The following is a 21,068-nucleotide window of genomic DNA, read 5'->3' on the forward strand; positions in this document are numbered from 1 at the left end:
ATCAACTAATCTCATATACTGATTGTAGTCCACGATACAATCGGGCTTGAGGACTGTTGATGCGGTACCTTGCACAGGGACAGGGGTGATGCAGTTACTGTGAATTGTGGACAGTACAAGGACATCCCTCTTGTCCTTATATCTGACCAGCAACAGGGTTCCACTGGTAAGGGCACGGGTCTCACCCCTGGGGATAGGTACCTGGACGGGGTGGGTAGGGAGGCCACGTTGATTTTTCCGTACTGTCCCACACCTGATGGCACAAAAAAACTCACAGTGCAGCCAAGCTCCTTTCTCTCCTGCTCCACTGACCTGTTTGAGCGGGGAGAGAAGCTTTGGCAATTCAAAATTGCAGCTGCACCCGCCTACTTGCCCAGCCGACCAATCAGAAGCGATCCTGAGAGGTGGCGTGACCACCACCTCTCAGGATCACAGGACGGTGATTGGTCATTGACCTGCGGTTTGCTGCAATCGCCGACACGGGGGGGGGGGGGGTCACAGGACCCCCCTGGACATTGTACAAAGGTGCCTGCTCAATGATTTGAGCAGGCACCTTGTTCCGATTACCGCCCGCCATGCGGAAATACACAGGGCATACAGGTACGCACTGTGTCCTTAAAGAGGACCTTTCATTACAATAAAAAATCTAAGCTAAGTATGCTGACATGCGGCGCCCAGGGATTTCCCTGCACTTACTACTATCCCAGGGCGCCGCTCCGTTCTCTTGGTATAGGTTCTGGTATCTTCAGATTTTCAGCTTAACTGGGAGGAGACTGCTCTTGTTCTCCTGGGCGTCTCCTTCTCCCAGGCTGGAGTGCTGGCCAATCACAGCACTCAGCTCATAGCCTGGGTGAAAAAAAAACCTCTCAGGCTATGGGCTGAGTGTTGAGATTGGCCAGCACTCCAGCCTGGGAGAAGGAGACGCCCAGGAGAAAGAGAGCAGGCTCCTCCTAGTTGAGCCGAAAATCTGAAGATACCGGAGCCTATACCGGGAGAACAGAGTGGCGCCCTGGGATAATAGTAAGTGCAGGGAGATCCCTGGGTGCCGATCTCCATGTCTGTATGCTTAGTTTAGATTTTTTTTATTGTAATGAAAGGTCCTCCTTAAGTACCAGGACATCAGGGCGTACCTGTACGCCCTGTCTCCATAACAGGTTAAAGAAGACCCAACCGGGTACCACACAGGAAGCATTTGTTAGTTGCTCATTAAATCTGCCAGTCCCAGAGATTACTATCACTGGTGCAATTGGTCTCATAGAATATGTATCCTGCCCCGTTCTTGATGCCTCAATAACAATTGTGGCATTCCAAGTATTAAAGGGGTTTTCCTATCTTAGGATATGCCACAAATGTCAGATTCAGGTCCCACCCCTGGAACCCACTCCTATCTCCAGAATTGGATCACAGAAGCGAAGAAGAGCAAGCGTTCACTGCAATGGCAGTTCCAAAAGTAGCTCAGCAAGCTCTCTGGTAAACAGACTGGGATTACGTGACACAGCTGTCCATAATGAAAGATTAAAAATGTATGGGTGGACCTGAGTTCATGAAAATTTCTGGACAGTTGTCATTATATGGCAAATAAAAAATATCCTGCAGTGCTTCATTAAAAGGGTTGTCCTAGATTTTGGTATGGGTGGCCTAGCCTCAGGATAGGCCATCAAGATCAGATTGGTGAGGGTCTTACACTCAGCACCCCAGCAAATCAGCTGTTCCATTCTAGCTGTGGTATTGGAAGTCAGCGCTGGAACTACACTGCTCTGTAGGGGGTTGAAGCTGGAAACTACAGCACTGCTTCCATTTACTTTAGAGAAAGCAGCGCTGCAGGTACCAGCATTGTCCACTACACCATGGACAGAGCTGTGTAGTTCCAGCACAAATTTATATAAAATCAAAGGTCACAATCAAGGTCATCTCCATGATGTCAAGTTGACCCCGTCTACTGTAAACCAGTGCCCTGTTTAATCTACAATCACAACTTATCTCTTTTAGGTTGATTATAGATGATATTTTACAGCTTTTAGAAAATTATACAAATAAAATAAAATTAAAATAAAGATAATTTAACTAGTGTTGAGCGTGAATATTCGAATAGCGAATATTAATTGCAACTTCGATAATTCGCGAATATTACGAATATACTGCTATATATTCGTTATATTGAATATTCGTCATTTTTTACATCTGAACAAATGATTCCTCCCTGCAAAATGCTTGTGGTCAATGAGTCAGGCATACTCCTCCCCACAAGCGTCCCCGTCACCATGGGAACGCCTGGTGGTTAGAATATACCATCGGATCTGAGTTAGATCGTGAAAACCCAAATCCGATGGTATATTCTAACACAGAGGCGTTCCCATGGTGACGGGGACGCTTGAAGTTAGAGTATACCAACAGGCGCATACATACTGGCCCCCTGCTGCCTGGCAGCACCTGAGGGGTTAATTGTGCGGATCACAGCACCCTGTTAAAGGTCGGGTGCCGCCGGGCAGCAGTGCGCCCCCCCCCACTATTAAAATTATTCATGGGAAATGCGCCCTAACCCCCCCTCACCAGTATTACAATCATTGGTGGCAGTGCGCCCTCAATCCCTCCCCCCGTTTTACCATTTTAATCATTGCTGGCAGTGAGCTGACAATCCCCCCTCCCTCCCCAGTATTAATCATTGGTGGCAGTGCGCCCTCAATTCCCCCTCCCTCCCCAGTATTAATAATTGGTGGCAGTGCGCTGACAATCCCCCCTCCCAGTATTAATCATTGCTGGCAGTGCGCCCTCAATCCCCCCCAGTATTAATCATTGCTGGCAGTGTGCTAAAAATCCCTCCCCCCTGTATTAATCACTGCTGGCAGTGCGCCCTCAATCCCCCCTCCCTCCCCAGTATTAATCATTGCTGGCAGTGCGCCCCCCCCCCCCCCTCATTGGTGGCAGCAGCAGTTCCGATCGGAGTCCCAGCAGTGTAATGCTGGGGCTCTGATCGGTTACCATGGCAACCAGGACGTTACTGAAGTCCTGGCTGCCATGGTCAGTTAGTCAGCATTGTACTTACCTGCGCTGGGGCCGCCGGGCGCTCCTTCTTCTCAAACTCACAGGTCTGTGCGGCGTATGCTTATAGCAATGTGCCACACAGACCTGTGAGTTTGAGAAGATTGAGCGCCCGGCGGCCCCAGCGCAGGTAAGTACAATGCTGACTAACTGACCATGGCAGCCAGGACTTCAGTAGCGTCCTGGTTGCCATGGTAACCGATCGGAGCCCCAGCATTACACTGCTGGGACTTCGATCGGAACTGCCGCTGCCGCCAATGATGGGGGGGGCGCACTGCCAGCAATGATCAATACTGGGGAGGGAGGGGGGATTGAGGGCGCACTGCCAGCAATGATTAATACGGGGAGGAGGGATTGTCAGCACTGGGAGGGGAGATTGAGGGTGCACTGCCAGCAATGATGTTTAATAAGGAGGGAGGGGGATCCGCACTGGCCACCAATGATTGTAATACTGGTGAGGGGGGGTTAGGGCGCACTGTAATACTGGTGAGGGGGGGGTTAGGGCGCACTGCCCATGAATGATTTTAATAGTGGGGCTCACTGCTGCCCGGCGGCACCAGACCTCTGACAGGATGTGGCACCTGAGGGGTTAATTGTGTTGATCAGAGTGCCTTGCAAGAGGTCAGGTGCCGCCAGGCAGCAGGGGGCCAGTATGTATGCGCCTGTTGGTATACTCTAACTTCAAGCGTCCCCATCACCATGGGAATGCCTCTGTGTTAGAATATACCATCAGATTTGAGTTTTCACTATCTAACTCAGATTCGATGGTATATTCTAACCACCAGGCATTCCCATGCTGACGGGGACGCTTGTGGGGAGGAGTATGCCAAAGGGGTTTAACTGTACTGTTTGGAGAAAAAAAATAAAGACGAATATTCTAAAAAATGTCAAAACGAATATATTCGCTATAGTGCTGTATATTCGTTTTTTAGAATATTCGTCTTTTTTACAACATCTAAAGTCATGATTCCTCCCTGCTTCTTGATTGTGGGACATGATTGTGTGACTTATTGACCACAAGCATTTTAAGCAGGGAGGAATCATGTGTTCAGATGGAAAAATTGCTGAATATTCTAAAAACAAATATATAGCAGTATATTCTGTAGTGCCATATACTCTTTTTTGACCTTTTTTTTTCGCATAAAAATGTGCATTATACGATTAAATTTTTTTATTACAGATTTTTCGAATATTCTACCATATATTCGCAAAATATCGCAAATTCAAATATTGCCCCTGCCGCTTATCACAAAATTTAACATGGTACCCAAGTCATGTGATATTGACTAGTTAAGAGTTGTATTATATGACTCTATGGCAGGGCTCATATATTGTAGGTTTAAGGTATTGAAAAGATTGTGCTTCTATGTGTTGTCAGCATTTGATAGAAAACAATACCAATATTTTCATTAATTTCATCTCATTTGCTATACATTTTATTTTTCTGTAACACAGTGTATATGCATGTTTCATATTTGAATTTATAGGCTTGTCCAGAATTAGAAAAAAATTGCTTTCTTCCGAAACCAGTGCTTCAGTTGCCCTTAGGTTGTGTTTTGCATTTCAGCTCATCTCCTTTGAATTGATGGTGATGTGCTGCAATAGCAATATCACACACAACTTATGGACAGATATGGTACTGTTTTGGGAAGATTGCATCAATGTTTTAAAAACCCTGGGCAACCCCTTTAAGTATATACACATTGAAGAAGCTCATGGAGAGAGGTTCCAGTTTAGGTTCACACCTCTTTACCAAATGGGATTGGCTAAAGTGCAGCATCATACACAGCACATGGACATTTGTTGTCCTGTTTTGGGAAGATTGCAGCCATGTTTTTCAATCCTGGGCATCCATTTTAAGAATATAAACAAAATTGAAGAAGGTCACATCAAGATGTTCCACCTTAGTCCAAATCCTCTTTTCCAAAGGGTAGACTGGTATGATCCTTGTCAGAACTTCCCATATTCCATGCATTAAAGGAGGAGATGAGTTACCTTAATTTTCTACAAGAATTGAGAATTGAGTTGGGAAGCGCTTTTCCATACTGTTTTAAATTGTTCTAAAGGTAAGGTTGTCACATAATCCAGTTGATGAAGGTTCATAATGGGCATGCTCTCCACCATGCATACCTGTACTTAAGTCTATTTTTGAGCTTTGTTTTTACCTAAGAGATGTTCTTTAGTGTTCATATGTGGTCGGAACAATATGATAAAGCATTTTGGTACAAACATACAGATCACAAGAGCCCAACTTGATGATTGGATTGCAAAGATCTCCATGGCTACTGTATACTTTCCTTGTGAACTGAGGGATGCTGGGATATAAGACACCCAAACACTGAGGAAAGCCAGCATGCTAAATGTGATAAACTTGGCCTCATTGAAGCTATCTGGAAGCCTCCGGGCCAAAAAGGCAACAATAAAACTGATGGAAGCCAAAAGGCCTAGATAACCTAACATACTCCAGAAGGCAATTGATGAGTTCTCATTACATTCAATGACAATAATTCCAGGTTTGCTTTCAGTGTTCATTTGTTGAAATGGAGGAGAAGTCAAGTTCCACATGAGACACAAGAGTAACTGAAGAAGCAAACAACAGACGATAATCATGTAGGACACTTGAGGACTTGTCCATCTTTTAAGACTACTTCCAGGTTTGGTGGCCATGAATGCAAAGACTACCATGACAGTTTTAGCTAAGACACAGGAGACACAAAGGGTAAACACCATGCCAAATGTTGCCTGTCGTAGAAGGCACTTCTCTGTTTGGGGGTAACCGATGAATGCCAAAGAGCTCAGGAAGCAGAATGTCAATGATAACAACAAGATACAACTGAGGGAGTAGTTATTTGCTCTGACCATTGGGGTGTTCTTGTAGTGAAGGAAAAGTCCAAGCATAGATAATGGGACCATAGAGGAAGAAACACTGGTGGCTGTTAAAGTGAACCCCAGTGGCTCATCATATGAAAGATACTCAATGGGTTTTGCAAGACATTGGTTCTTTTGGTTATTTGGCCACATATCCCATGGACACTTTGAACAATCAATGGAGTCTGAAAGTATAGTTAAGCCTTAAATAGTCAGCAAACATATTAAAACACATACTATAAATAGTAATTATAAAACCCCTTTCATATAACAGCCAACATACAATGCATTCAGAAAGTCTCTAGACTCTTTTTTTTCTCCACATTTTGTTATATTGCTGCCTTGTATTAAAATAAAAAGTTTTCCCCTATCATTCTGCACTCAATACTCTATAATAAGAAAGCAAACATGACATTTTGAAAATGTTTGCAAATTTCTTAAAAAGGAAAAACTAAAATGTTGCATGGGCATAAGAATTCAGACACTTTGCTATGACACTTAACATTTTGTTCTGGAGCCTCACCTTTCTCTTAATCATCTTTGAGATGTTTCTACACCTTTATTGGAGTTATTGGAGTCACCTGTGGTAAATTCAATTGATTGGACATGATTTGCAAAGGCACAGCCCTGTCTATTTAAGGTCTCACAGCTGACAATGCATATTAGAGCAAAATAAAAACAAGCCATGAGAAAAAAGAACTGCCTATAAAGCTAGTACAGGATTATGTGGAAGCACCAATCTTGAAAACGGTACATAAATGTTCTGCTGCACTAAAAGTTCAATAAAGCACAGTGGTCTCTTTAATTCTTAAATGGAAGAATTTTGGAACAACCAGAACTTTTCATAGAATCGGCTGCCCCACCAAACTAAGTAATCAAGGGGAAAACAGTCTTGGTAAGAGAAGTTTAAAAAACACAATAGTCATTCGGGTTTAGGTCCAACGATCCTGCGTGCAGATGGGAGAAACTTCCAGAAGGTCAACCATCATTGCAGCTCTCCGCCAATCTGAGCTTTATGGCAGAGTGAAAGAAGCCTCTCCTCAGAGAAGTCACATGAAAGTTTACAAAAAAGAACTTCAGACTGTGAGAAACAAGATTGTATGATCTGATGAAACCAAGTTTGAGCTTTTTGGCCTGGCACTTCCCAATCACCTGCCCAAAAACATCCCTAGAGTGAAGCGTAATGACGGCTGAATCATGCTGTGGGGGTGTTTTTAGTGGCTGGGAAATGGTGGCTGGTGAGGTTGAGGGGAAACTGAAGGGAGCAGAAGTACAGAGATATTTTTAATGAAAACCTGATCCAGAGTGCTCTGCAGACTGGGCCAAAGGTTTACCTTCCAACAAGACAATGACCCTAAGCACACAAGACAACACAGGAATGACTTGGGGACAACTCTGTGAATTTTTTTGAGCTCTGACCTGAACCCAATCAAACATCTCTGGAGAAACCTGAAAATTTCTGGGCACCGACAGTTCCCATCCAACCTGACAGAGCTTGAGAGGATCTGCAGAGAAGAGTGACAGAAAATCCCCAAACCCAGATGTGCAGACCTTGTTGCATCATACCCAAAAAGACTGGAGACTGTAATCTCTGTCAAAGGGGCTTCAACAAGTCCTGAGTAAAGGGTCTGTATACTTATGTCAATGCAAGATTTAAAATTTTCCTTTTAATAAATGGGCAAGGAATTCATATATTCAGTTTTCACTTTCTAATTATGGGTTACTGAGTGAATTGATGGGGGAAAAATGATTTTGCACATGACTGCAATATTAAAAAATGTGGAGAAAGTAAATGCATTGTATTGAGTAGCCGATTGCTATGGGTCTGGCTCTCGGTGGTTGGCCAAATATTTCCCCTGCATATGCTGTTACATGATAATCATTCATTTACATATCTCACCAGTTTGGCTGGAGATCTCTCCTTGTGGGCAAGGGACACATTCAAAGCAACAAATGGGTTCACCAGTACGAGGAGCCTTCCTGAATCCAGCAGGGCAACTCTCACTACAGATAGAAATAGGAACCTAAATGGGCATCCAAAATATGAATAATATTACTGTGAAGTCTTAGGCCTCCCATCAATACCATCTAGAATAAATGACCTCCAAAACATCTACTGTACAAAAATGATATGTTAATCACCAGGTGTCCCACTCTTGGACCCCTTCGTGATCAGCTGTAAATTGTAGGAGATAAAAAGCAAAAAATCAATTTCGAATTGTTAATCCTGCTTTGCTCACTGCAGGTTACGGGTGTGGTGGATCCTGTTCACACTTAGTTCGACTCTTCACAATATTGAAACCGCGCTTCTCTCCTATAACACACCTCAGACCACTTCAGCATGTGCAGACATTCATTAATACGCCAATTACTGTCTTCCTTCCACACATCTATTCGCCTCTCCTATATTGGTCAAGACCAGATAGGCAAAGATAGTGAATCACTGCAATGAGTTTTAATCTCAAACCAGCTTTTATTATACTTACAAACTTGAGACTTATCACACTTGAGGCATATCACACAATTTGACTGGTTTCCCGTCTATCACCCGACCAATATATTTAAATATATTTAGGTTTTAAATATTTATTGTAACACACAAGCAAATTAAGAGGATGTTAGGTAGGTGGAAGGAGGAGCTGAATCTGTATATAAAAAACACGCCCTTGATGGGCGGGATATGCAGCCCTGATGAAGCAAAGGTGAAACCCGGGTTGGGTGATAGACGGGAAACCGGTCAAATTGTGTGATATGCCTGTATTCCTCTCAAGTTTGTGAGTATAATAAAAGCTGGTTTGGGATTAAAACTAATTGCGGTGATTCACTATATTTGCCTATCTGGTCTTGACCAATATAGGAGAGGCGAATTGATGTGTGGCAAGAAGACAGTAATTGGCGTATTTATGAATGTCGGCACATGCTGAAGTGCTCTGATTGGAGTTATTGGAGAGCAGCGTGGTTTCAATATTGTGAAAAATTGTAGGAGAGCCTGAAAGCAAGTGTCAAGAGTCAGAGACATTCTGTGTAGTTAATTTCTTCTCTTTTAGATAACAATCTGTAATGTCGGGATCGATGATATGTTTCCTCTTCAGAGAGTTGCGGTGGAATGTGCATGTTTGCTGTGCTGCCGCCGGAACTCCATCCCGCCCCTATAATAGTCAATGAGGCACGTGTGCACTAGCGGCAGCATGGATCCAACAGGCTGTTCACCCGCCGGAACAGCCTGCCGGATTTCCTTGCCACTAGTGTGAAACTAGCCTAAGAACATTGGATTACCTCTTTTGGTAATAGTTAACCCTTTGCAGTAGTCCTCTGGGCTATGGAAACTCTATTAATTTAGGATTTTCTGTACAGGTTTCTAAACCAGATGAACCCTTCAACCAACATGAATTATGTTCACTAAAGATTTTAAGAGTTACTTTTTAATTTACCTCATGACCTCCATGTGCCCACCAGACTAAACTTGAGTTGACAGTGATACTATGATTAGAGTCAACCACAGTGTCATAATGTCCAACTTTCACTTGGGTCATTGAACCATCTGGACGTTTCTGCCAGTTGACGATGTCATACATTGCTGGTGGATCGCCGTTTTCATTGAAGAACAGTTCTCTCTGATTTCCGAAAGACACTTGTACTTTCTTGAAGTAGTATAAAAGCTAAGAGAAGAAGTGGGACAAAGAAAATGGACAATCTTGTTTTATGTGATTGTTATGAATAGGAGTATCATCCTAATATTTTTAAAGGCCACTTGTCAGACTGTCCTTGACGATCAGTCATTTGCTAACATTCTTGAAGTGTAATTGTTTCCTGGAATTAACTAAATAATTGACATATAACTGCAAACAAGATGTTCCCTCTGAGGGTTACACGAGCAATGTACTCAAGTAATAAAGTAGAGAAAAGTTTAATCTTTATCATTTGGGGTCGACTTGACTGTAGTGTTGATCACGAATATTTGAATTTTGAATTTTTATCGCGAATATAGGTACTTTGTATATATATTTTTTTAATAGTACACATGATCCCACCCTGCTTCTAGCTTGTGGGCCAATAAGAAGGCTGAACTATACTTAACTTTAGGAGTAGTGCTGTTTGCAAATTTTGCTCTATATTCGTTTTTTTTCGAATATTCGCTATATTGCTATATATTCTTGTTTTAGAATATTACGAATTATCAAAAAAACGAAGTTATAGCACTATAGTGAATATTCGAAAAAAACAAATATAGAGCAATTTAGCTAATATAGTGCTATAATCTTTTTTTATAGTTGTAATTTTTTTCCAATCTGAACTTTAGATTGGAAAAAAAATTACAACTATTAAAAAAAAAGAATATAGCACTATATTAGCTAAATTGCTCTATATTCGTTTTCTTCGAATATTCGCTATATTGCTATATATTCTTGTTTTAGAATATTGCGAATATTCGAAAAAACTGAGTTATAGCAATATGGCGAATATTCATTAACAAAATCGAATATAGAGCAATTTAGCTAATATAGTGCTATAATCTTCTTTGTCTAATAGTTGTAAGTTGAAAAATGTGCAATAAAAAATTTGAATTACGAAAATTCGAATTACGAATATTCACATATTACACAATCATTACCTTGCCGATTTTTCGAGTAAAAAAAAATCGTAGAATATAATGAATATTCGAATTTGCGAATATTCGACGAATATTCTACAAAATATTCGCGAAATATCGCAAATTCGAATATGACCCCTGCCGCTCATCACTACTTGACGGTCCATAGTCCCCTGACATCTACAGAATCCGTTGTGTTGGAGTTCGAAAGCTGGCCATACACATTAGGCTCTGTTCACATCTTGGTTTTTTTTTCGGCACAATGTAGGTATATGTTGAAACTATTCCCTGACATAAACCTCTGATGCATGTTTAATGGCCTTCTCTAAATTGAAATAAATGCTTGGCCAAGACTAGCATGCAAATTTATGGTGAAGATGATTAACTGACACCTAAATTATATGTATGTTTGTGGCCCATGACACCATCCTATTTTAATGCTACTCTATATCATGTCAATCAGATTGGACTCTATAGAACCTAAACCATAGGACCCCCAACCGTTGTCTAAAATGAGGTGCCCTTGACTGGCTATTTCTGATAGTCCCATTTATGTTTACATAGGGGGATAATGCATGCTGTTCCTGCTCTACAGCTGAGAATGAGAATCAAGGTTCCCCATTGTAGGCAACAGTTGGGGTACCAGATATTGATCACTCATTTAACTTACTTTTAACCTGTTTGATATGATCACCTAGATACATAAATTAGGGTTTTACCAACAATTGTATTGGAAATCTTGTAATATTCACCTGCCATGGTTCAAATTTCCTCAAATCAGTACATTTTCCACCTAAAAATGGCCCATCAAATGCATTGCAGTGTGTAAGGTCCTCAAGAGCTTTTGCTATCACGTGTACAGCAGAATAGACATTGTAGGAAGTTCTTAAATTTGAAATGTCATTATAGAGATTTTGGTTGCTTGATAGGTCCTCATAGCCTGTACACAAATTAGACTCATTATTATGACCATTGAGGTCACCTTCAATGGGAAAAGTACATCCAAATGCCTCTTCCCAGAATATCTTGGCCCATTCAACCCCTGGAACATTGTAGGGATTTACATTGTTGAGATATTCTTGAAACCCTTTTATATTAGCGCTACCGAAAGCAAATCCAATGGTCCCGGTAAGTATGGAAGAGTATCTATCTACTGATAGAACATTTGAAATGGACCATGCTTCACTTGCTACAAAGATTTTTCCTGATACATTTTGTGCCAACAGCTCTTCCAACAATGGTATGAGGTAAACGTCTGTTGAGAAAGCCACCACCACTTTAGTCGTTGATCCTTTGATGACTTTGGCAATGTTTTTAATATTGCTGTAGGACAGAATACTTGATATATATTGTGTGAAGGCCAAGCAGGCTCCAGACCTTAAAATTTCCTGTTTCATGACCTTGATGCCCTCTCGGCCATAGTCATCATCAGGGGCAATAAGCCCAACCCAATTCCATCCAAAATGTTTGACCATTTGAGCCAATCCCAAAGACTGGAAAGCATCACTTGGGACAGTTCTGAAGAAGGAGGGAAATTGTGTTCTGTCACTCAGTAGAGGGCTGGTTGAGAAAAAGCTAACCTACAATGTAGAAAGTGGTGTTAGGTTTTAATATATAATCAATACTGGATCAACTTGCAGGAAGACAGGCCGAACTGGATGGACAAATGTATTGTTCGGCCTTATATACTATGTTACTATTACTCTTTAACTAAATATCACATACATATTGACATAAGCCAGGATTTTCACTCTTATCCACTAGACACAAGAAAATAGAGCTCCCTTAACCCACATGGAGGATTCATCTGAATTAAAAGATGCCTGAAATTCAGCGACCAAACTGAAGAACCAATTGGTGGACCAATTTGTTCTATCAGTGTAACCTATGCATTATGTACATGGGAACAGGAGCATAACTAAAGGCAGCTGTCGCATTGGACCTGGTGCTTGATGGAGCCCAAAATACAATCACCCACATAAGAAGACACTAGTGTTATACATGTAAATAGTGCACTGTAGGTTTGAGTCTGATTATGGCACTTGTGTACAAATCCAATCCATGGCAGAAATCCATGTTTGCATTCAATGGATATGGTTTTGCGGCATACATGTAGGGGGTGGCAGCTCCTGCACTACAAAGTAATGTGGTTGACTCAATTAGTAATGTTCTGCATTAATTTGTTCTTGTTTCCATTTGACGCTGGACTGGTTGGGGGATAATGGTCTATGTCTTTCAGATGTTAATTCATATTTGTTGAAAAATGTGCATTGTAATGCTAGTTTCTATTAAGATGCAGGTTATTCACCCGGTTCTCCAGTTGGAGATGGTAGCCTAGGGTAGGGGGATCTCCTAGTGGCTGAGAGCTACAGCAGTGATGCCACTAGGAAGTTGAGCTGCAATAGTGAACTGATAAAAAGGGTTCTCTCCAACTAAATAGTGTGTGACATATCCTGTAGCTGCTGTGACAGAAGGCTAAGAATAAGTAATGCCCTGGTGGCAGACTGTACTTGAGTTCACCTGGAGAGTGACAAACTGGCCTTAAAGAAGAGGTCTGGAGAGATGTTTCCATGGCTGAGAGGTGCAGGAGCCAGGCTGCATCCCCAAACAGTAGTATACCTGTCATCATTATCAGCTAATTCTTCCTCTGTTCAGACTACTCCTCCTTGTCCTCCATTACATCATGAAACATCCATATTGGAATGTGTGGCCATGACATAACTATTCACGACAAGCAATTAGGTTCTGTGCAAGCATAACTCCCATCTGGCCAATGAACTCCTGGAGCAGCTGTTACAACAAAGGATAGTACATGTCTTTCATGGCCCACTAGGCTTTGCATGGCAGTGGTGATGCAGCACCACAGCACCTATTGACACTTCTACATTTCAGTTGGTCTGGTTCCCACACCGGACACTTATCTGCCTCTTCTACATCCTCCTCAATAGACATCCTCCTGTCCCCCACAAAATCAGGGCAGAATGTCACTTCCGCAACCCCTGCTTTTTACTATATGTGAAAAGTTAAAGGGGTTGTGCAGGAAGTTTATATTGATGACCTATCTCCAGGATAGATAATCAATATCTGATAAGTGAGGGTCCGACACCAGGCACCCCAACTGAAAAACTTTTTGAAGAGGAGATGGTGCTCCATGTGAGCACTGCTTCCTCTTCAATACACTATGTGTCATTAATATATACAGCCTTAACAACCCCTTTGAGCCTGCTATGTTAGAGCTGATCAGGCTGGGTGATAGTATCCACACGGTGGTTCAGTTGGTAAAGTGCATCAAGCAGCAAATATTGTTGTGGTGCAATGCTTCCTCGCATTTCATCTTCAAAGAGGCCACCAGATTTGTCGGTAGGGACAACTGAAGCATCAACTATAGCATCCCCCAATACTGATATTAGAGAAAGCTCTCATGCAAGGGGGGATGGTGGAAGAATAACTTTCTCATCTTCCTTGCCGCCCAGTAGCTTTTGAAGACCCACATGGAGAAAGTGCCATGGAGGGTGAATTGGAGGAGAATAAGTTGCTACCATTGGAGCAGGAGGAGAAGGAGGATAAGCCTAATGATGACACTGGCCATGATGACCAATAATCAATGTGGAGGGAAGAGCCGGAAAGTACTGGGTTCCCAGGCACGCTGGTGTGCATGGCAAGCTGTATGCTTGTTAGGGTATCCACTGACTGGTGTTTCGTTAGCATCAATCAGTTGATTACTGGATAGCCATATTTTTAGACCCTTGCTATAAAACCAAAATGGGGGAATGTTCTGTTGCCAAACAAAAGGCAAAATTGTAGGAAATAGTGTGTACACAGATTGCCACAGGTTTTGGAAAGCAGGCGCCCATCACTCGCGTGTCTAACATGAGGGCCCTCTCTGCCATCCGCTGAGTCAAGCAGCAGAAGCCACAGCACCACCAACAGCATATGGGATCATTTTTTAATGTGCCGAGCTGGGCAGATGCAAATCGGCAAACAGAGATGCACTGCCTGAACATCCAGGTTCAGTTCTACCTGTACTGTGGCCTTTCTCCAGCATATACCCTGTTTCCTGACCCCATGTACTTCTATTCTTCTGGAGAGGATTTTAAGCGTGATAAGTGGTGTCATGACATCCAAACAGACAAAGTTGTCCTCAGCAAGTGCACAATACATTACATTTGTCAAAATGAATAGGGCACGAATATGTAAGGATTTTTGCACGCCTGCGTTACATCCCATGCTGGCACTAACACAGCCGCGCATCTAGTGCCTTGTCTGTTCCAGGCTGTGCTGCTACTGCTGCCACTATCATAACTGCCACTATTATCCCTACACATCTTACCCCTTCCAAATCCACACTGTACTGCTGCTGCTTCCAAAAAAGGGAGAATTTTTGGAGGCTTGCTCAGAACAGGCCTCTCTTCTGACATTAACACTTATGTGTATAAACAGGGGCAGGCATCTGCCTCCATTAAGGAATAACTTTTGGACCTCTTGCTTTTTAAGATAATACAGTGTGTGTTTATACACCATTTGCCCCAAATAAGAGACACTTTTTGAAAGATTTTTCATTTAAAAAAAATTGCCACATGCGACTGCATAATGTGTTTTTAACTATGCTGTTTGTTAACGTCAATGTGATTACCCTTAGCTTTGTGTCACTCTTACATTATTTAGCATTGCTTAAAGGGATTAAATGGGGGGTACAGAGAAAGAAAAAAAAGAGAGAAAGATGAGAGAAGAAATATGATTCTTTGGAGAACTGAGTGTCCTTATACAAATTTTCAGGGCAATTGGAGCACTTTTAACTCCGATAGCATTGATGTAAACCTGAATCACATTTTTTTACTGATTCTCAGAATTGGACCTGAAAATAATTTCCCGAAATTTGGTCATCTCTACAATTGAGCATTTCAAGCAAAACCTGCAACTTTGTAAATGTTACCTGTGGGTATCTGTATAGTCCCAATATATGAGCCATGAGAATGGAATACGTGGATGCAGAGTGTCCAATGATGGCAGCCAGAGGTGGATGTTTGCGACAACAGTAATTGGGTATTGCATGATCAAGTCCTGTCAGCATCCACAAGGTTCCCTCTAACTCGCCCTGTAGCACAGCACAGGAGTCATAGGCATAGAAGCCCAGGCTGACATTTGGGAGAAGTTCAAGGCTTCTATTAATTTCATCAACAGCAAACCTCATGGCATGAAACAGCTGGTAGTGTTCAAAGCGGAACCTGAAATCAGTAAATAGTGAACTTGTTATCATTTATACTAAATTTCACTTATCTGTATCACAAAGCCCTCAGGAAGCCAGGATGTAAGTTCATTGCGTCATAAAAGACTCAACAGTGAGACCTTTGCTTGAGAATTTGAAGGAAAAGAAAACAATACTTGGACTCCATGACTCCTCACTAGAGTTTATCAAAATATCATTTGTGGTCAGGCATGGGCTTCCTCATCTTTTCTGGGTATTGGTGTAAGTCCATGGGAGGTATTTCTACAGTGGTTTATCGCCTGTGTACCAGTGTTGAGTCCTGGTAAGCTTGATGGTTTGTCTTCAGCAAAGTAAAATTGAGCCTCAACATTGGGAACCCTAATAATTTCATATTTAGGGCCAGCTAAAGATGTGTGTGTTCTCTGGAGGTTATAGTCACTGTGGGCCCACAAGCATTATTCATATTTGACCATTGGCACAGCATGGTTTCCCCTGAAGGCTCTCCAATAATCCATGGAGAGACTCTTCTGCTCCACCTGCTCATGTAACTCTCTCAGTAGTACCTCTCGTACATTATTAGTGTTTCTGGCATGCCCTTTGATTCACAAAGCCTCTATCTGCTCTCTCTTGGTGGCTGCAACATTGGCCCTTACTATTTTTCCTTTTGCACAATCTCCCAATATTTGTTTTGTCTCCTGACTTACACAAGTGGCCTGTCTCCCCACTCACACCACAGGTACTGTATCTGAGCAACAACTTTGGGCACAAACTGCACTACAGTTTATCCCATGTTATTCTGTCTCTTAGAACAGGAAAGTATGGTGCCCCAATGCCTCTGTGTCCTATGTAAGACTACAGGGTTTCTTTATTGGAAAGGCCCCAAACAACTGAGGAGGTCCCAGCTCTAAGATAACTGCTACACCTCCAGCCCTGTGAAGAAATCAGTTCCATCATCTTACATTAACATAGTTGTGGATTTACCAGCACCACTGGATTATGTTATCAGTAGAAATGCCTGATAGGAATATATAAGTGACATGAAGATAAGTACATTTAATGATTCTTAAACTTACATTGTGCAGATATCTGCTGGTGGCTTCTCCTGGAAGGTCAACATGGAGTACAGTTTGTCAATGTGAAGAGGAATTACTGCTCCTATAAGGATATCTCCATCTACCAAAATCCCTCTGAGATCCATGGAAGCTAGGTTGCCACCTGAGTATGAGGAGGGGAACATTACTAGAAGATGCCATAGTGTTATGTATAGATGAGACAACAACCTGAAAAACAAAATTTTTCCACAATTATTACAGTACATAACAGTGGTCTCCAACTCCCAGTATGATCAGAGGGTGAAGTTTTTCTTCACTCTTTAAATTGATTATCTGATTTCAGAAACAACCCCCCCATTTGCCAGGCCCCTCACAGGTAATATACTTTCCCGGCTCCCTGCGGCGCTCCTGGTCCCTGCACCGCTGCTTCTCCCTGCACACGGATGAAAACATCCGGTGTCAGGGGAGCAGTCAATGGCAGGCAGGGTCAGGGACGAGACTCCCTAGCATTGAGGGTGACGCTAGGTAGGCTTGTCCCTGTCACTGCCTGCCATTGGCTGCTCCCTTCCGACACCGGATGTTTTCATCGGTGTGCAGGGAGAAGCAGCAGCGTCGGTGTGAGGAACAGGAGCGGCGTAGGGACCGGGGTTTGTATATTACCTGTGAGGGGCCCAGCAAATGTGGGAGATGTCTCTGAAATTGGATAACCCCTTTATAGGAGTTGTACTAAACTTATTTCTAATCCATGGGATAAGTATCTAATCCAGGCATGGCCAACCTGCGGCTCTCCAGATGTTGTAAAACTACAACTCCCACCATGCCCTGTTGAAGGCTCATAGCTGTAGGCAGTCTGGGCATGCTGGCAGTTGTAGTTTTGCAACAGCTGGAGAGCCTCAGGTTGGCCATCCCTGATCTAATCAGTGAGGTTTGACTGCTGGAACCCCCATGAATCACAGAAATTGGCGTCCTCCTCATCTCCCTGTATGAATGGAGTGAAATGTATCCTAACTTAGGTAACTTAAGTGGGGGCACTATGGGGGATACTGGAGGACTATAAGGGGACATTATAAATACTGGGAGCACGAAAAGGGGACATTATCGTATACCCGTAGTATAGCTCTAGTCAGACCCTGTTAAATTTACCACTAGTATAACTCTAGTATGACCCTCCTAAATCTACTCCTAGCATTTCTTTGATATGACCTTTTATACCTCATAGCATAGCTGTAGCCACTAGTCTGCCTGCCCAGAAATCGATGGGGTCAGGGAACAAGGTATGTGCCCGATTTCATGGCACATGGAAAAACTGCTTCTTAATGTTGAGGAGACTTAAATGGGTGCTGCTGCTACTGCTACTGTGTCTTCTGCTGCTTATAGTGGTGGGAGTGGGTCACTTTACGGGGAGCGGAGAGGGACCGATCTATCAGACAAGCTGATGGGAGGTGTCTGCTCGCCGTAAGCTGCGGCAGAGTGCATACCCAGTGTTTCAGAGTAGTAACATAATTTTTCCTCCTTTTCTGCCAGAGGAAAACATTCCCCCATTTTGCCTTCGTTGCGAAGGTCTAAAAGCATGGCTATCCAGTAATCTTAAGCAGTGTGCCCGAAGAGCCACTTCTTTCTGGCTCTGACCCCCACTAAGATGATTGGGTGTCTTTGCTCATGCCATCCTCATCATGGTTCTCTTGCTCCTCCACCTCTGACTCCTCCTCTTGCAGTGACAGCTCCTCCTCTTCCTTATATTCATCATCCTCCACCTCCAAGGCAGATTCCTTTTGTGTGCCCCCAACAGCTATAGGGTGGACAACTAGATTTGTCAGCTGCTCTTTTTCCGCCGTGATTCCCTGCTACATGAGCGTCAGCGTCTGTTCTAAGAAAAAATATGGGAGGGATGATGTTGTTCATGGTGCAGCTGTCTCTGCTGACAAACTTTGTGACCTCCTCGTAAGGCTTCAGCACCCAACAGGCATCTCGAATGAGCTGCCACTGCCTGAAATCGAAACGACACATGTTCCCTGCTGCTAATGCCATATTCACAAGTCAGTGTTTTGGTCAGTGATTTACATGATTGGAGCCTACACAGACATAAAGTATAAGAGAAAGATCTGCACATATTCTGTGTTTAGAGCCACACCTAGTTTTAGCTCAAAATCACTGATAGAAAACACTGACGTGTGAATAAGGCATAAGACTGTCTGGTGCATGACAAAATCATTCACAGCTTTCTGCTGCTTATACAGTCTGCTTGAGCATGTGCAACATTGAATTTCAGCTAGTTGGCACGTCATGGATTATGGAGTATAGAGACAGACTGTTCTATCGCTGAAGGTCCAAGAGAATGTTCCTTACCACGTAAGAGTGTCTGAAGTGCTTGTACAGTCTCCTGGACTTTGACAGCACCTTGCACAAGCCAGGGTACTTATTTAGAAAGTGCTGCACCAAGAGGATGATGACTTGTGCCATGCAGGGACAATGTGTTATTTCTCCCAGGTTTAGGGAGGCCACTATGTTGCACCCATTGTCACTGACCACCTTGGCCAGTTGGAGTTGGCGGGGTGACAGCCAACTGCATGTTTGCTTCTTGATGTATTGGAGAAACTGCTCGCCGGTGTGGCTACTGTCGCCCATGCCGATCAGCTCCAACACAGCCTGACAATGCTTAACCTGACACATGTGATAGGAAGGAGGGGTGGTTCGAGTGACCCGTGCCCTGCTGCTGTTGGTGATGTGAACTTGTCCATAGAGGAGATGGAGGCAGATAAGTGCCTGGTATGGGAGCCAGGAAAACAGAATTGTGGAGGGTCAAAACAACCTCGCCTCTGCTGGAAAAAACATTGACCCAGTGGGCCATAAAAGACATGTACTGTCCTTGCCCGTAAGAGCATTTCCAGGTGTCCACCGTTGCATGAACCTTGACACATAGTGATAATCGCAGAAACCAACCTTGCCCGCTACATGAGAGCACAAGGCAGGGATGACTTTTTGGGAAAAATAATGCCAGTGAAGAATCTTCCAGCGAGGATGAGCGCATGCCATTAGCTCGCTAAAGGCAGCAGACTTGACTAAATGGTACGGCACCAACTGTACCGCCAGCAACTGGGACAGGTGGGAATTAAGCTTGCGCACCATTGGATTGCTGGGCTTGTAGAGTTGTTTCCTGGCCATGCATTCCATTATCAATAGCTGACGATGGAGTGGAGAAGGAGGAAGAGTCTGAGCATGAGAAGCAGAAAAGGAGGACAGTGTGAAAGAAACCATACTGCTCGTGGATGCAGCCTGGCTGGCACAATGGGGACTGGGAGAAGGAGGGAACTCCTGCTGATATGGCTGGATGCCATGTGGTTCAATAGAGCTGTGGCTCCTACTGGTATTTGCTTATTTTGCTCTTGCACAGCTTGGACAAGGAAATGTTTTTGTCTTCCATCAGCATGGAGAAAAAATGCCAGACGGAAGATACTAGCACAGCAGTGGTAGAGCCAGCCCAGTTGGGCTTAGCTCAGGTACATTTTGGGCCTAACCCACACACATTGTCAGTGGCATCAACAGATACAGATTCAGACCTGGCCCTGGCTATTCTTTGGTAGGTACATGACCTCTGCTCTTTATTGCTGTCGCCATCACAGGGAAACTTGGTTGAATATCTGCCTTAGGGTGTGGTGGGGTTTTCTTGCAACTTCTTAGGAAAAAGGAACTTGTCCATGTAGGCAGGGGCAGAGAAGACTGGGAGGACTCCACTAACAGCCATCTTTGGGGTTGCAAGGAGGAGGAGCAGGAGGAATGCTGTGACTCCTAGCTCCACGGCAAGGTATCAGACTCTCAAGTCACCTCCACATCATCCTGCTGTGACTGAGAGGAAGAGTGAGCCATCCAATCCACAATCTCATCCTCTCTCATCCTCTTTCACCTTTGTAAAGCTAGCAGGGACAACTGCGGCCTTCTACTACTACTACTACTTCTGTCTGGATAGATGGTGTTGCTACTTCCCACATTCTTGGTCTTTTGTTTGGAAACCTTGCATAGCCCGGACATTTTTGGGCCTTTTAGATAATGTTGTGCACTACCTTATGTATTGGTGTAGTAAACACACACATATATATATACTGTATATATATATATATATATATATATATATATAGTGGCAATGTGAACATTGAGGTGTGCAGTAAAGTCACAGCGAGCAGGATAAAAGGGGTGTTGTGTCCACCGGGAGCATGTCACCAAGGGGCCCGGTGGAGTAAAAGCCCTAGTTCAGGTGTCCACTAAGGTAGTTGGAGGACACCATATAGATAGGGTAGCTGGTTCAGCTATTTCAGGG

At 43.3% G+C, this 21,068-nt stretch overlaps 1 protein-coding gene across 1 annotated transcript; it reads right to left on the reverse strand.

Annotated features, from left to right (window-relative positions):
- Positions 1–5,181: 5,181 nt before the first annotated feature.
- LOC122925510 (extracellular calcium-sensing receptor-like) lies at positions 5,182–19,918 on the reverse strand. The gene is made up of 7 exons (XM_044276864.1): positions 19,618–19,918; positions 16,778–16,919; positions 15,432–15,723; positions 11,251–12,078; positions 9,339–9,566; positions 7,808–7,931; positions 5,182–6,092 (listed from the first exon to the last, which is right to left on the reverse strand). The coding sequence occupies exons 1-7, from the start codon at positions 19,916–19,918 to the stop codon at positions 5,182–5,184; spliced, it is 2,826 nt and encodes a 941-aa protein (XP_044132799.1).
- Between the last annotated feature and the right edge of the window lie 1,150 nt (positions 19,919–21,068).

The sequence above is a fragment of the Bufo gargarizans genome, chromosome 2 (assembly GCF_014858855.1).
Source record: "Bufo gargarizans isolate SCDJY-AF-19 chromosome 2, ASM1485885v1, whole genome shotgun sequence".
In the NCBI taxonomy this organism is placed as follows: Eukaryota; Metazoa; Chordata; class Amphibia; order Anura; family Bufonidae; genus Bufo; species Bufo gargarizans.

Coding starts and splice junctions, on each gene's coding strand:
- LOC122925510 (XM_044276864.1), bottom strand. CDS start 19,918: ATGGCCAGGAAACAACTCTACAAGCCCAGCAATCCAATGGTGCGCAAG. Junction 15,724..16,777: donor CCAGCAGATATCTGCACAAT/GTAAGTTTAAGA, acceptor TACTGATTTCAG/GTTCCGCTTTGAACACTACC. Junction 12,079..15,431: donor GACTATACAGATACCCACAG/GTAACATTTACA, acceptor TCTACATTGTAG/GTTAGCTTTTTCTCAACCAG.